The sequence below is a fragment of the Bos indicus genome, chromosome 14 (assembly GCF_029378745.1).
Source record: "Bos indicus isolate NIAB-ARS_2022 breed Sahiwal x Tharparkar chromosome 14, NIAB-ARS_B.indTharparkar_mat_pri_1.0, whole genome shotgun sequence".
NCBI lineage: Eukaryota > Metazoa > Chordata > Mammalia > Artiodactyla > Bovidae > Bos > Bos indicus.
Window position 1 is genome coordinate 19,649,894 of NC_091773.1, and position 14,183 is coordinate 19,664,076.

Here is a 14,183-nt window from a genome sequence, read left to right on the forward strand (position 1 = left end):
GAAAGTTTTAGAAGTTGAAGTGCTAAATACTGGATCCAAATTCTCTGCTCCAACATGCAAACTGCATGTTGCTGAGCCAGGGTGGGGTCTATGGTGAGGATCTCATAAATTCACTAAGCAAGTTGCTGCTGCTAAGTCAAATCAGTGGTGTCCAACTCTGTGCAACCCCATAGATGGCAGTCCATCAGGCTCCCCCGTCCCTGGAATGCTCCAGGCAAGAACACTGGAGTGGGTTGCCATTTCCTTCTCCAATGCATGAAAGTTTTCAAGTGAAAGTGAAGTCACTCAGACGTGTCCAACTCTTTGCGACCCCGTGGACTGTAGCACACCAGGCTCCTCCATCCATGGGATTTCACAGGCAAGTTAAGACAGTCCAATTACCTTTTATGTAAAATAATTGGTACCAATAATTGGTACCAAAAATAGATTGGCATCAATTCAACAAGGCTAAACACTTATACAAAATGTGAAATGAAAAAGAGAAAGATTCAAAAGCATTCTAACTAATTTCCAGAAAAAGAATCACCACATACTTTTAATACACTCTACCAGGTGAAGAAATCAGGTAAAGAGAAAATAATTTAAATAAACATACTATATAATATCTTCAAGTTTTGCTTTCTGTCAAATATAGCAAGCACTGCAAAAAAAAAAAACAAAAACACCTGACCGTAAGACTGGTGAAATATGGCCTTATTATTGACAACCTAACTAAAATATCAAAGCAGTGCTAGATTGCCTTTCATTAGTTATGCCTTAAACAGTGCCATGCATCAACAAAAATAAAAACAGGACTTCCCTTGTGGCTCAGTGGATAAGAGCCCACTTCCCAACATAGGGGACATGGGTTTGATCCCTGGTCCGGGAAGATTCCACATGCCAAGGAACAACTGAGTCTGTGTGCCACAGCTACTGTACCCACCCTCCAGGGCCCACAGGCCGCAACTACCGAGGACAGTGCTCCTAGAGCCCGTGCTCCACGACAAGAGAAGCCACTGCAACAAGAAGCCTGTGCACCACGACAAAGAGTAGCCCGCACTCCACGCAAGTAGAGAGAGCCCACATGGAGCAACAGGACCCGGTACCACCATGAATAAATACATAAATAACTTTTAAAAAATAAACAAACAAGGAAGAAGGCCCAAAGACGCTGAATTAACATTTCCCTGTCGGACAAATCACAAGAGAGAGGGCCAATGTTCTCCAGCCTTGAAATGCCAACTACTTAACTGGATCCTTGCTAGCTAGTCCTTATGAGGTTTAAAAAAAAGAAAAAAATCCTTTTAATCGCATTTATAAATATTTTATTTGTGCTACATTTGTGCTACACCCACCTTTTTCCTCACTGCAGTTTCATTTTCCACAGACTGCCCCCCACCCCATCCCCAGCTGAACTTCTGTGACAATGGCTTGTGACCCTTCCCTGTGAAGATTATCAAGATGTCTGTATCCACAGCATTTTCATAAAAGTTCACTTCAACAAGTCTTTCTTTCATCATTACTAGACAACTAGTTAAGAGATTTTCTCAACTGAAAACATGATGCTCTAAACAGAACAGCCTATGAGCCGAACATGTGACCTTTCCCCTGCTTCTGAACCAGGTCAGCAAACCTGCTCCGGGCAGCAACCATGGGCCTTCAGGAAGTTCAGTAAAGCTCCTCCTAGTGTCAACAGAGAGTCTTCCAGTCTGATGCCTGAGACAGACAGCCCTAATCACACCAATCACACTCTTAGTATTTCAACACAGTAACTCTGAAAGAATAACCACAAAACAGACATCTCTCAGTTATCACTTAGAAATCACAAGAAGAAATCAACTATTTGCATATTGCTGGAGTTGCTTCAGTCATGAGCAAAGGATATTTGAATCCCTTTAATTAGATTCCTTTCCTGTTTTCTCAATAGACTACGACATCATTCTCATTTAAGGGTATTTAATAACTTCTTCACTCTGGGCATGAGGCATTCTGTCTTACTTTATGTCAAAAACAACAACAGTGAACAGGCATCGACATATCACCAGACTATATCCATCGCACTGGATCAGTCACATTCTTCTAGTCTCCCCTCTGCTCCTTTATTCAAAACAGGTCTCCTTCTCCCATTTGCATCCCTGGATATGGACAGCGATTATTCCTAACCTCTGTCTCCACTGGGTCTTCTCTATTATTTTCTAACTCATCTCACATTTTTCCTCTGGGATCTCTTTTAGACACTGGATCCCAATCAAGCCTGATCAAACGTGTGCCTGCCCCTTTCCTGCTTTGAACTGCAGCTTCTAGCAGAGGTGACACTGCTTTCCAGAACTCAAGCTCCTTGCCTCCTCCCCCACTGACCCAACACTAACACCATCACTGGGCTCTCCTTGGTGTGTGCTGTACTTGCCCTCCGTGAAGTACACAGCCTCAACAGATCCCAAACCGTATTCTTCATTAGTGCATTTACACACTCTACTGTGCTCCTGCACACATTCTGCTGGCCCTCTGTAGCCTAGCTTCTATGGTTCTTCACACACACACCAGCCAGTATCAGGCCTGTGAATCCTTGCTCTCGCCAACTACAATCACAAAAGCAATCTCAATACTCTTTATTTCTATTTCCCTCTTTAGATATAACTCACTCAAAAACAAGAACAGTCATTTACTTGTATTAACTGTCAAACACAGCACTTGGAACATGGTTACTAAATAAAATTTGATAAACCCAACCAACCAGTCTCCATTAAGGAAAACAGTTACATAAGCTGGTTATGATTGAAACAGTGGATGTTCAACTTATATAAACAAATCCATAAGTCATCTCCAGAAATTAGGACCCTATAACTGCTCATCAGAACTACAATTCTATTCTATAAATCTTCCTTCCCACATAAATAGATTTTTTTTTTTAATAAATAGATATTTTTAAATTAACATTTTAGGTATTTGGATTTTTTTAGAAAAAGAAAAACTGTTTTATAAAGTATTTAACCTTAAAAGCTTCTTCCTTTTTGCTGAACTTTCTGGAGTCTTGGGAAGTTTTGTCTGTTTCTTGGGTGTCTGCAAAATGGTCTCCGGAGTCTTGGGAAGTTTTGTCTGTTTCTTGGGTGTCTGCAAAATGGTCTCTGTAGATTCTACCCGCAGGTTTTTTTGTCTCTCTGTGACCTGTCTTCCATCTGATCCAAAATCCATGTGGTATTTGTGAGAGGATTCTGAATCAATGAGCAAGACGTTCTCAGAGCCGTCATCTTCTTCACTATCTGATGAATACTCTAAAATCTCTGTAGGATTTGTCTGAAAACAAAAAAAATTAAGAGAAATTCAATTAACTTTAGAGAATTGTTTATTCAAATCCATATTTATACCACGCCTATTATTCTACTCCCCTATGATTATACTCATTGAAATAACTTTGCAGACATAATATCTGTATCTTAAACTTCTTTCTTGATACAAAATCCAAACTAAGCAAGCCATATACCCAAAGAAGAGATTAAACCAATTGTAAGCCAGACACTATCTCACAGAATCCACCAAATCCAGTACAAACATTTCAATCTTCCTTCAATAAACTAAAAGAAATGTGCCACACATTTGTCAGTCTCAAAAACTGAATTAATAGCATGAACCTGAATGCCATCAGTCATTTAACACCTACTGGGGAAAAAGTAATCTTTTGATTCTGAATTTTAATGTGGGGTATAATAATAATTTACTATTTGTTAAAACTCAAATTTTCTCTAAAACTGCCTCTTCAGATGTAACCCACTTAATTGACCAAAGAAGTCTCTAAGGATAAAGATGAAAAATTGAGTTTTCCCATATAATTCCAATGAAATATTTTCCAGAGGCCAGTTTGAAACTGCTAATAAAATTAATACACAGAAATCGCTTGCATTCTTATATACTAACAATGAAAACTCAGAGAAATTAAGGAAACAATCCCACTCACTATTGCAATGAAAAGAATAAAATACTCAAGAATAAATTTACCTAAAGAAACAAAAGACCAAGTATACAGAATAAAACACTGATGAAAGAAATCAAAGATGACACAAATAGATGGAGAAATATACCATGTTCTTCAATTGGAAGAATCAACATAGTAAAAATGAGTATACTACCTAAAGCAATCTATAGATTCAGTGCAATCCCTATCAAACTACCAATGGTATTTTTCACATAACTAGAACAAATAATTTCAGAATTTTTATGGAAATACAAAAGGCCCCAAATAGCCAAAGCAATATTGAGAAAGAGGAACGGAACTGGTGGAATCAATCTTCCTGACTTTAGGCTATACTGCTGCTGCTGCTAAGTCGCTTCAGTCATGTCCGACTCTGTGTGACCCCATAGCCAGCAGCCCACCAGGCTCCCCCATCCCTGGGATTCTCCAGGCAAGAATTCTGGAGTGGGTTGCCATTTCCTCCTCCAGTGCATGAAAGTGAAAAGTAAAAGTGAAGTCGCTCAGTCGTGTCTGACTTGTAGCGACCCCATGGACTGCAGCCCACCAGGCTCCTCCGTCCATGGGATTTTCCAGGCAAGAGTACTGAAGTGGGGTGCCATCACCTGCTACAGTCATCACGATAGTATGGTTCTGGCACAAAGACAAAAATATATATCACTGGAACAAAATAGGAAATCCAGAGATAAATCCATATACCTATGGACACCTTATCTTTGAAAAAGAAGGCAAAAATATACAATGGAGAAAAAACAGTCTCTTCAACCGTGGGAAAACCAGTCAACTACGTGTAAAAGAATGAAACTAGAACACTTCATAATACCACACACAAAAATAAACTCAAAATGGATTAAAGACCTAAATCTAAGACCAGATACTATAAAAACTCTTAGAGGAAAACAGGCAGAACACTCTCGAACATAAATCACAGCAAGATCCTCCATGATCCACCTCCCAGAGTAATGGAAATAAAAACAAAAATAAACAAATGGGACCTAATTAAACTTAAAAGCTTTTACACAACAAAGGCAACTGTAAGTAAGGTGAAATGACAACTCTCAGAATGGGAGAAAATAATAGCAAACGAAACAACTGAAAAAGAATTAATCTCCAAAATATACAAGTAGCCCATGCAGCTCAATACCAGAAAAATGAACAACCCAATCAAAAAGTTGGGCAAAAGACCAAAACAGACGTTTCTCTAAAGAAGACACATAGATGGCTAATAAACACATGAAAAGTGCTCAATATCACTCATTATTAGAGAAATGCAAACCAAAACCACAATGAGGTATCACCTCATGTTGGTCAGAATGGCTATGATCAAAAAGTCTACAAACAATAAATGCTGAAGAGGGTGTGCAGAAAAGGGAAACCTCTTACACTGTTGGGTGGAAGGCAAACTGGTACAGACACTGTGGAGAACAGTGTGGAGATTCCTTAAAAAAACTGGAAATAGAACTGCCATACGACCCACCAATCCCACTGCTGGGCATACACCCCGAGGAAACCAGAATTGAGAGAGACACATGTACCCCAATGTTCACTGCAGCACTGTACAATAGCCAGGACATGGAAGCAACCTAGATCTTCATCAGGAGACAAATGGATAAGGAAGCTGTGATACATATACACAATGGACTATTACTCAGCTATAAAAAGGAATGCATTTGAGTCAGTTCTGATGAGGTAGATGAACCTAGAGCCTAATATACAGACTGACATAAGTCAGAAACAGAAAGACAAATAATGTATATTAACGGATATATACGGAATTTAGATGGTACTGATGATCATATATTCAGGGCAGCAAAGGAGACACAGATGTAAAGAACAGACTTTTGGACTCAGCGGGAGAAAGCGAGGGTGGGATGATTTGAGAGAATAGCATTGAAACATACGTATTACCATATGTAAAACAGATGGCTAGTGAAAGTTTGATGCATGAAGCAGGGCACCAAAAACTGGTACTCTGGGACAACCCAGAGGGATGGGGTGGGGAAGGAGGTGGGTTCAGGATTGGGGAGGACACATGTATACCTGTGACTGACTCATGTGATTGTATGGCAAAAACCATCACAATACTATAAAGTAATTATTCTCCAATTAAAATATATTAATTAATTAAAAATAAAGGCAATAAAATAAAATCCTCTTTTCACTGCACATCAAAAAAAAAAAGAAACTAGTCCTATGCACTTTTTCCCCTTTTAATGTCTTGTTTTTCAGAATGTTCTATTAATTTGTGTTTTTGTGCTATCTTGATAATTGAGGGAAATATCATGGCATGGTGGATAGAACTGTTATGCAATATAATATAATTATAATATAATAATAATATGCTTGAGAGCATAACAAATATTTACCTTTGGAATTAAAAAACAAACAAACAGGAACTATGTTAGAATGAGTCACTGAGTCTTTTTCCTAACATTTCCTATACTTCCTTCTACTCAAATTTCTGAAGTACCAAATAAGAATTTTTGCTTTGAACACCAGATTATAAAACAGGACTTCACATTAAGAGCCAAAACTAGGGCTTCCCTGGTGGCTTAGTAGTAATGAATCCACCTTCCAATGCAGGAGACATGGGTTGATCCCTGGTCCAGGAAGATCCCACATGCCTCAGAGCAACTAAGTCATGCACCACAACTACTGAGCCTGTGCTCTACAGCCTGGCAGCTGCAACAACTTAAGGCCACACACCCTAGAGCCCATGCTCTGAAGAGAAGCCACCGCAGTGAGAAGCCCGAGAATCTCAACTAGAAAGTAGACTCCCCTGCTGCAACTAGAGAAAAGCTCGTGCAGCACTGAAAACCCAGTACAGCCAATAAATAAATAAGTAAGTAAATAAACTGCAAATCCTGGAGAGAAAAATCAGAACATTCTTCTGTAATATCTTCTGTCTTTGCCCAGAAACATGCTAAAATGTTTAAATATGGTAGATATTTTCCTATTACTTGATTTTGCAAGTCACTCTCATTGTTTTAATGTCAGCAACAATTTATCCCTCAACATTCTAATTTTCCAGTATATTAGTAGCTGCTCCTAATTTAATAGCTACACTAAATTTTTAACTCCTTAAATGTAAACTGTACATTTAGTTGATTGGGTTCTATACCCCATTGATTCATACTGCAGCTACAGGGACCCTCACAAGGAGCACTTCCTATTGATAGTCAGCTTGGACAGTGTCTAAATTTTTAACTCATTAAATGTAAACTGTACATTTAGTTGATTGGGTTCTATACCCCATTGATTCATACTGCAGCTACAGGGACCCTCACAAGGAGCACTTCCTATTGATGGTCAGCTTGGACTGTGTCACTGGCACTGTAGCAGGCACATGGACACATGAGAACGAGGTTATCACTTGTGGGTGTGTGTGTGCGCATGTGCACTGGGGGTATGTGTGTGTGTGTGTGTGTGAGTGTGTGTGTGTGTGTAGGTTAGCATTACAATTTTAATCATTTACTAATCTACACACAAGGCAAAAAATTGATCACATTTGGCCTTTTAAGAATCTTATCGTTAAAATCTTTTTAAGAGCTTAAAAAGGACCTCACCTATTCCCACATCTCAAAAGTTTGGGTGGTCACCTGTTATCAGGTGCCATTTAAAATATGAAAAAGTACATGAAAAAACTGTCAAAAGAAGAGCTTCATCCCACAATCCTCTCCACAGGCTCAACTGTGTGCCCACTTTACTGTGTTACTGAAGTATTCAGTAGGAGAAGGCAATGGCACCCCACTCCAGTACTCTTGCCTGGAAAATCCCATGGACGGAGGAGCCTGGTAGGCTGCAATCCATGGGGTCGATAAGAGTCGGACACAACCGAAGTGACTCAGCAGTAGCAGAAGTATTCAGTACTACACACTGCTCGTCAGGGGCACCTGTTCCCCTCAACCCTGCCCTGCCAGACACAGCTTCCGAGTAAACATTAAGAACAGGCCACAAAAGAACCACAGTAGCGGACACTGAAAACTAAGTTTCTCAACATGAAATTTTCGGATATTACTTGAGAACTCCCAGTTTAATTTCATGGTTTTGCTATGGAATGTCTTTTTCTTCAGTACTCGAAAGTTGTGCACTTCCCACTAGAGCAGGGCTGCTCAGCGTCAGCACCGCTGCCATTTCACCCAGGATAACGTGGGGGCGGTCCTGTGCACCGCAGGGTGGTTAGCAGCATCCTGGCCACTACCCACTAGCAGAATGATCAAAAGTCTCCAGGCATCCCCCGATCGAGAACTACTGTCCTAGAAAAAAGTCAACAAATAACCAGCTACACGTGGCCTGTGCCAGGGACTCACATGAAAAACTGAGGAGGTCAAAATGAAATAGTCACAGAACAAACTGGTGGAAGTACTGCAATAGAAGTGTTGTTCAGGCTGCACAGGAACAGGTAAGAGAACAAAGCCAGCTGGGGCACAGGGAGAGGGGAAGAAGGAAACAGATGCCACTAGAATCAGGACTTGCCACCTAAAGTTGAATGCGAACTGCAGGTTATTAGGCAGAGAGAAAAGGAAGTGCATTCGGGGACTGAAATAGCACGACCACAAATAGGAGGCCAGAAAGAACAGAGCGCACCAGGGTAATCTACAAGAAGCAGAGGAAAGGGGCATTGAAGGCCGAGCAGACCACAGCAGGGCATGCTGCTGCACTCTGAGGCCCTTGCGAGCCACGGGCAGTTTTACCAGGGGCAAGCCAAGGCTCATGCTGGTGTGGAGAGATCACCCAGACAACATTCTGAAGAACAGACTCTACTGTTGAAAGGAAGAGGCAGCAGCTAGCAAGAAGTCTCCTCCATAATCAAAGCAAGAGATGAAGATGTGAGAGGTGGCAGGAGGATACAGAAGCAGACTGGAGAGAAAATAACAAAGAAAATGTAACAATACTTGAGGACTCCCAGATGTCAGAAATGAAAGTGAAGGCAGAGTGAAAGGAGACCCCAAGCACCTGGTCTGGGCAACAAGAGAGGTCCATTTATCAAGAAAGGGAATTCCAGAAATATATCTGGAACAGGATTGTTCCCAATACTGAATTTGGTTTTGGTATGTTAATATTGTAACGTCTATGAAATAGCTGAGGTAACAATGACCAAGAGGCAGCCACGGCTTAACAGGCCTGGAGCTTAAACAAAGAGATTCGACATGGAGATTCAAGTGCAGGAACCATAGGGACAGAAACTGTGCGCTCAAGTTGAGGGCTCATGGGAAAGACGGTCCACAGAAACCATGTAACCGAAGAGAAGCTCCAGGCTGGAACTTTGGGAATATCATCAACATTTAAGCTGTATTCAGGTGAGAAGAGACAGAAAAGTGAACTCACTTGAGAAGGAAGAGATTGCACAGATACGAACCCAACACCATCTCAAGCTCAGCCCTGCCCTCAATCGCAGGTTATCTTAAGCAATTTATTTAACTTTCCTATGCCTGTTTTCTGAAGGAAATCAGTCCTGGGATTTCTTTGGAAGGAATGATGCTAAAGCTGAAACTCCAGTACTTTGGCCACCTCATGCGAAGAGTTGACTCATTGGAAAAGACTCTGATGCTGGGAGGGATTGGGGGCAGGAGGAGAAGGGGATGACAGAGGATGAGATGGCTGGATGGTATCACTGACTCGATGGACGTGAGTCTCAGTGAACTCCAGGAGTTGGTGATGGACAGGGAGGCCTGGCGTGCTGCGATTCATGGGGTCGCAAAGAGTCGGACACGACTGAGCGACTGATCTGATCTGATCTGATGCCTGTTTCTTCATCTTCAATTTGGAGACACAGTAACATCTAACACATTAAGCATTTCATCGTCATTTAGTCACTAAGTCGTGTCTAACTCTTGCAACCCCATGATTATTGCCCACCAGGCTCCTCTGTCCATGGGATTCTCCAGGCAAGAATACTGGAATGGTAGCCACTTCCTTCTTCAGGGGATCTTCCCGACCCAGGAATTGAACTCGTGTCTCTTGCACTGCAGACAGATTCTTTGCAACTGAGGTTTTAAGCATTTAATAAATGTATTAAATTTTATATTTATTTTCTTTTTTAAGATTTTTCTTAATCCCTAAGAGGATCTCTGTAAATGACAATGAGGAACAGAGCAAATAATGTCTTCAGCAGCCGATCAAACACGAACAATGCCTTAGCCAGCAAAACAAACCATGGAGAAGGGAATGGCAAACCACTTCAGTATTCTTGCCTTGAGAACCCCATGAACAGTATGAAAAGGCAAAATGATAGGATACTGAAAGAGAAACTCCCCAGGTCAGTAGGTGCCCAATATGCTACTGGAGACCCGTGGAGAAATAACTCTAGAAAGAATGAAGGGATGGAGCCAAAGCAAAAAGAATACCCAGCTGTGGATGTGACTGGTGATAGAAGCAAGGTCCGATGTTGTAAAGAGCAATATTGCATAGGAACCTGGAATGTCAGCTCCATGAATCAAGGCAAATTGGAAGTGCTCAAACAAGAGATGACAAGAGTGAATGTCGACATTCTAGGAATCAGCAAACTGAAATGGACTGGAATGGGTGAATTTAATTCAGATGACCATTATATCTACTACTGCAGGCAGGAATCCCTCAGAAGAAATGGAGTAGCCATCATGGTCAACAAAAGAGTCTGAAATGCAGTACCTGGATGCAATCTCAAAAACGACAGAATGATCTCTGTTCGTTTCCAAGGCAAACCATTCAATATCACAGTAATCCAAGTCTATGCCCCAACCAGTAATGCTGAAGAAGCTGAAGTTGAACGGTTCTATGAAGACCTACAAGACCTTTTAGAACTAACACCCAAAAAAGATGTCCTTTTCATTATAGGGGACTGGAATGCAAAAGTAGAAAGTCAAGAAATACCTGGAGTAAGAGGCAAATTTGGCCTTGGAATACGCAGTAAAGCAGGGCAAAGACTGATAGAGTTTTGCCAAGAAAATGCACTGGTCATAACAAACATCCTCTTCCAACAACACAAGAGAAGACTCTATACATGGACATCACCAGATGGTCAACACCGAAATCAGATTGATTATATTCTTTGCAGCCAAAGATGGAGAAGCCCTATACAGTCAGCAAAAACAAGACCAGGAGCTGACTGTGGCTCAGACCACGAACTCCTTATTGCCAAATTCAGACTGAAATTGAAGAAAGTAGGGAAAACCACTAGACCATTCAGGTATGACCTAAATCAAATCCCTTATGATTATACAGGGGAAGTGAGAAACAGATTTAAGGGACTAGATCTGATAGATAGAGTGCCTGATGAACTATGGACTGAGGTTCGTGACATTGTACAGGAGACAGGGATTAAGACCATCCCCATGGAAAAGAAATGCAAAAAAGCAAAATGGCTGTCTGGAAAGGCCTTACAAATAGCTGTGAAAAGAAGAGAAGCAAAAAGCAAAGGAGAAAAGGAAAGATATAAACATCTGCATGGAGAGTTCCAAAGAATAGCAAGAAGAGATAAGAAAGCCTTCTTCAGCGATCAATGCAAAGAAATAGAGGAAAACAACAGAATGGGAAAGACTAGAGATCTCTTCAAGAAAATCAGAGATACCAAAGGAAAATTTCATGCAAAGATGGGCTCGATAAAGGACAGAAATGGTAGGAACCTAACAGAAGCAGAAGATATTAAGAAGAGATGGCAAGAAGACACAGAACTGTACAAAAAAGATCTTCACGACCCAGATAATCACGATGGTGTGATCACTCACCTAGAGCCAGACATCCTGGAATGTGAAGTCAAGTGGGCCTTAGAAAGCATCACCATGAACAAAGCTAATGGAGGTGATGGAATTCCAGTGAAGCTATTCCAAATCCTGAAAGATGATGCTGTGAAAGTGCTGCACTCAATATGCCAGCAAATTTGGAAAACTCAGCAGTGGCCACAGGACTGGAAAAGGTCAGTTTTCATTCCAATCCCAAAGAAAGGCAATGCCAAAGAATGCTCAAACTACGGCACAATTGCACTCATCTCACACGCTAGTAAAGTAATGCTCAAAATTCTCCAAGCCAGGCTTCAGCAATATGTGAACCGTGAACTTCCTGATGTTCAAGCTGGTTTTAGAAAAGGCAGAGGAACCAGAGATCAAATTGCCAACATCCACTAGATCATGGAAAAAGCAAGAGAGTTTCAGAAAACATCTATTTCTGCTTTATTGACTATGCCAAAGCCTTTGACTGTGTGGATCACAATAAACTGTGGAAAATTCTGAAAGAGATGGGAATACCAGACCACCTGATCTGCCTCTTGAGAAATTTGTATGCAGGTCAGGAAGCAACAGTTAGAACTGGACATGGAACAACAGACTGGTTCCAAATAGGAAAAGGAGTACGTCAAGGCTGTATATTGTCACCCTGTTTATTTAACTTATATGCAGAGTACATCATGAGAAACGCTGGACTGGAAGAAGCACAAGCTGGAATCAAGATTGCCAGGAGAAATATCAATAACCTCAGATATGCAGATGATAACACCCTTATGGCAGAAAGTGAAGAGGAACTAAAAAGCCTCTTGATGAAAGTGAAAGTGGAGAGTGAAAAAGTTGGCTTAAAGCTCAACATTCAGAAAACGAAGATCATGGCATCTGGTCCCATCACTTCATGGGAAATAGATGGGGAAACAGTGGAAACAGTGTCAGACTTTATTTTTCTGGGCTCCAAAATCACTGCAGATGGTGACTGCAGCCATGAAATTAAAAGACGCTTACTCCTTGGAAGGAAAGTTATGACCAACCTAGATAGCATATTCAAAAGCAGAGACATTACTTTGCCAACAAAGGTCCGTCTAGGCAAGGCTATGGTTTTTCCTGTGGTCATGTATGGATGTGAGAGTTGGACTGTGAAGAAGGCTGAGCGCCAAGGAATTGATGCTTTTGAACTGTGGTGTTGGAGAAGACTCTTGAGAGTCCCTTGGACTGCAAGGAGATCCAACCAGTCCATTCTGAAGGAGATCAGCCCTGGGATTTCTTTGGAAGGAATGATGCTAAAGCTGATACTCCAGTACTTTGGCCACCTCATGCGAAGAGTTGACTCATTGGAAAAGACTCTGATGCTGGGAGGGATTGGGGGCAGGAGGGGAAGGGGACGACAGAGGATGAGATGCCTGGATGGCATCACTGAGTCGATGGATGTGAGTCTGAGTGAACTCCGGGTGTTGGTGATGGACAGGGAGGCCTGGCGTGCTGCAATTCATGGGGTCGCAAAGAGTTGGACACGACTGAGCGACTGATCTGATCTGATTCTTGATGTAGGCACGTCCAATTTTTAAGAGGAAACAAAAGCCATAACAAACATCTTTGGGGAAAGATGGCAAGCAGCAGCACTTCAGCACATTTTCCTTTAGAACTGCTCCCCAAAGGCTGAAATCCTGATGAGTGTGGACGAGCTCTCCTCACATGGACACAGGGAGAAATGGCCGCTCACGAGACCCCAGCTGTCTTAGTCCCAGCCTGACAGTAAGGAACTCATTCTTTCACAAAGCATGCTGAGTCCATGAGTGCACACGCACTGTGTGTCCCTGTACATGCATGCAGAGGTGCAAGTGCATGGGATAGGAGGAGAAGGAAGGAATCAAAGACCGCTCACAGGAGTCTGCAGGTTCAGAAGCTCCAGGTGACTTTTATCTTTATTGTAGAAGCTGATTAATGAGAATGGAGGGCTATGAGTTTTGGAACAAAAAAAGACTTGGTTTTCAATCACAGGTCCCCTGTTTCGTAGTTGCACAAGTCACTTTGCTGGCTCTGTCATTCCTTAGCTAAATGGAAAAATTCTTCCAGAAGCATTTTAAGAATGAGGGATAATGACTACTTATTATGAAATGATTTAAGCACATGGAAAAGTGCAAGAAATAAAAAATACCTGTGCTCATTACCTAATCACTCTTCATCAAATATTAACACAATACAAATTTTTCTTCAGTTTTTTTTTTTTTAAAAGGCAGTTGAAAATTCCTGCATCTCTCTTCATGTTCTAGTTTTCCTCCACCCTAGAGGTAACTCCCTCCTGAATTTGGCATTTCATCAACATCCTCTTTGTATTCTTATAAAAGAATATTATTCTCTCTTTATTCTTTACCACACACACAAATACTATAGTGTATTATTTTGTGAGCTTTCAAACTTTATATAAAATTTTTAAATGGTATCCTCTGAACACAGCTCTGAATGACCTATTTTTTCCACCAACATTATCTTTTTTAAAACATTTATTCATGTTCATACATGTAGCTCTATTTCAGTGCTGCCCA

General features: G+C 41.2%; 1 protein-coding gene across 6 annotated transcripts in view; it reads right to left on the reverse strand.

The window, feature by feature from the left end:
* Positions 1–14,183, reverse strand: part of SPIDR (scaffold protein involved in DNA repair) — a 277,621-nt gene that overhangs the window by 175,859 nt on the left and 87,579 nt on the right. For all 6 annotated transcript variants that reach the window (XM_070802507.1, XM_019973800.2, XM_070802509.1 and 3 more), the window contains one exon: positions 2,972–3,273. In XM_070802507.1, coding sequence (XP_070658608.1) covers positions 2,972–3,273 — 302 coding nt within the window. The remainder of the gene's footprint in view (positions 1–2,971; positions 3,274–14,183) is intronic.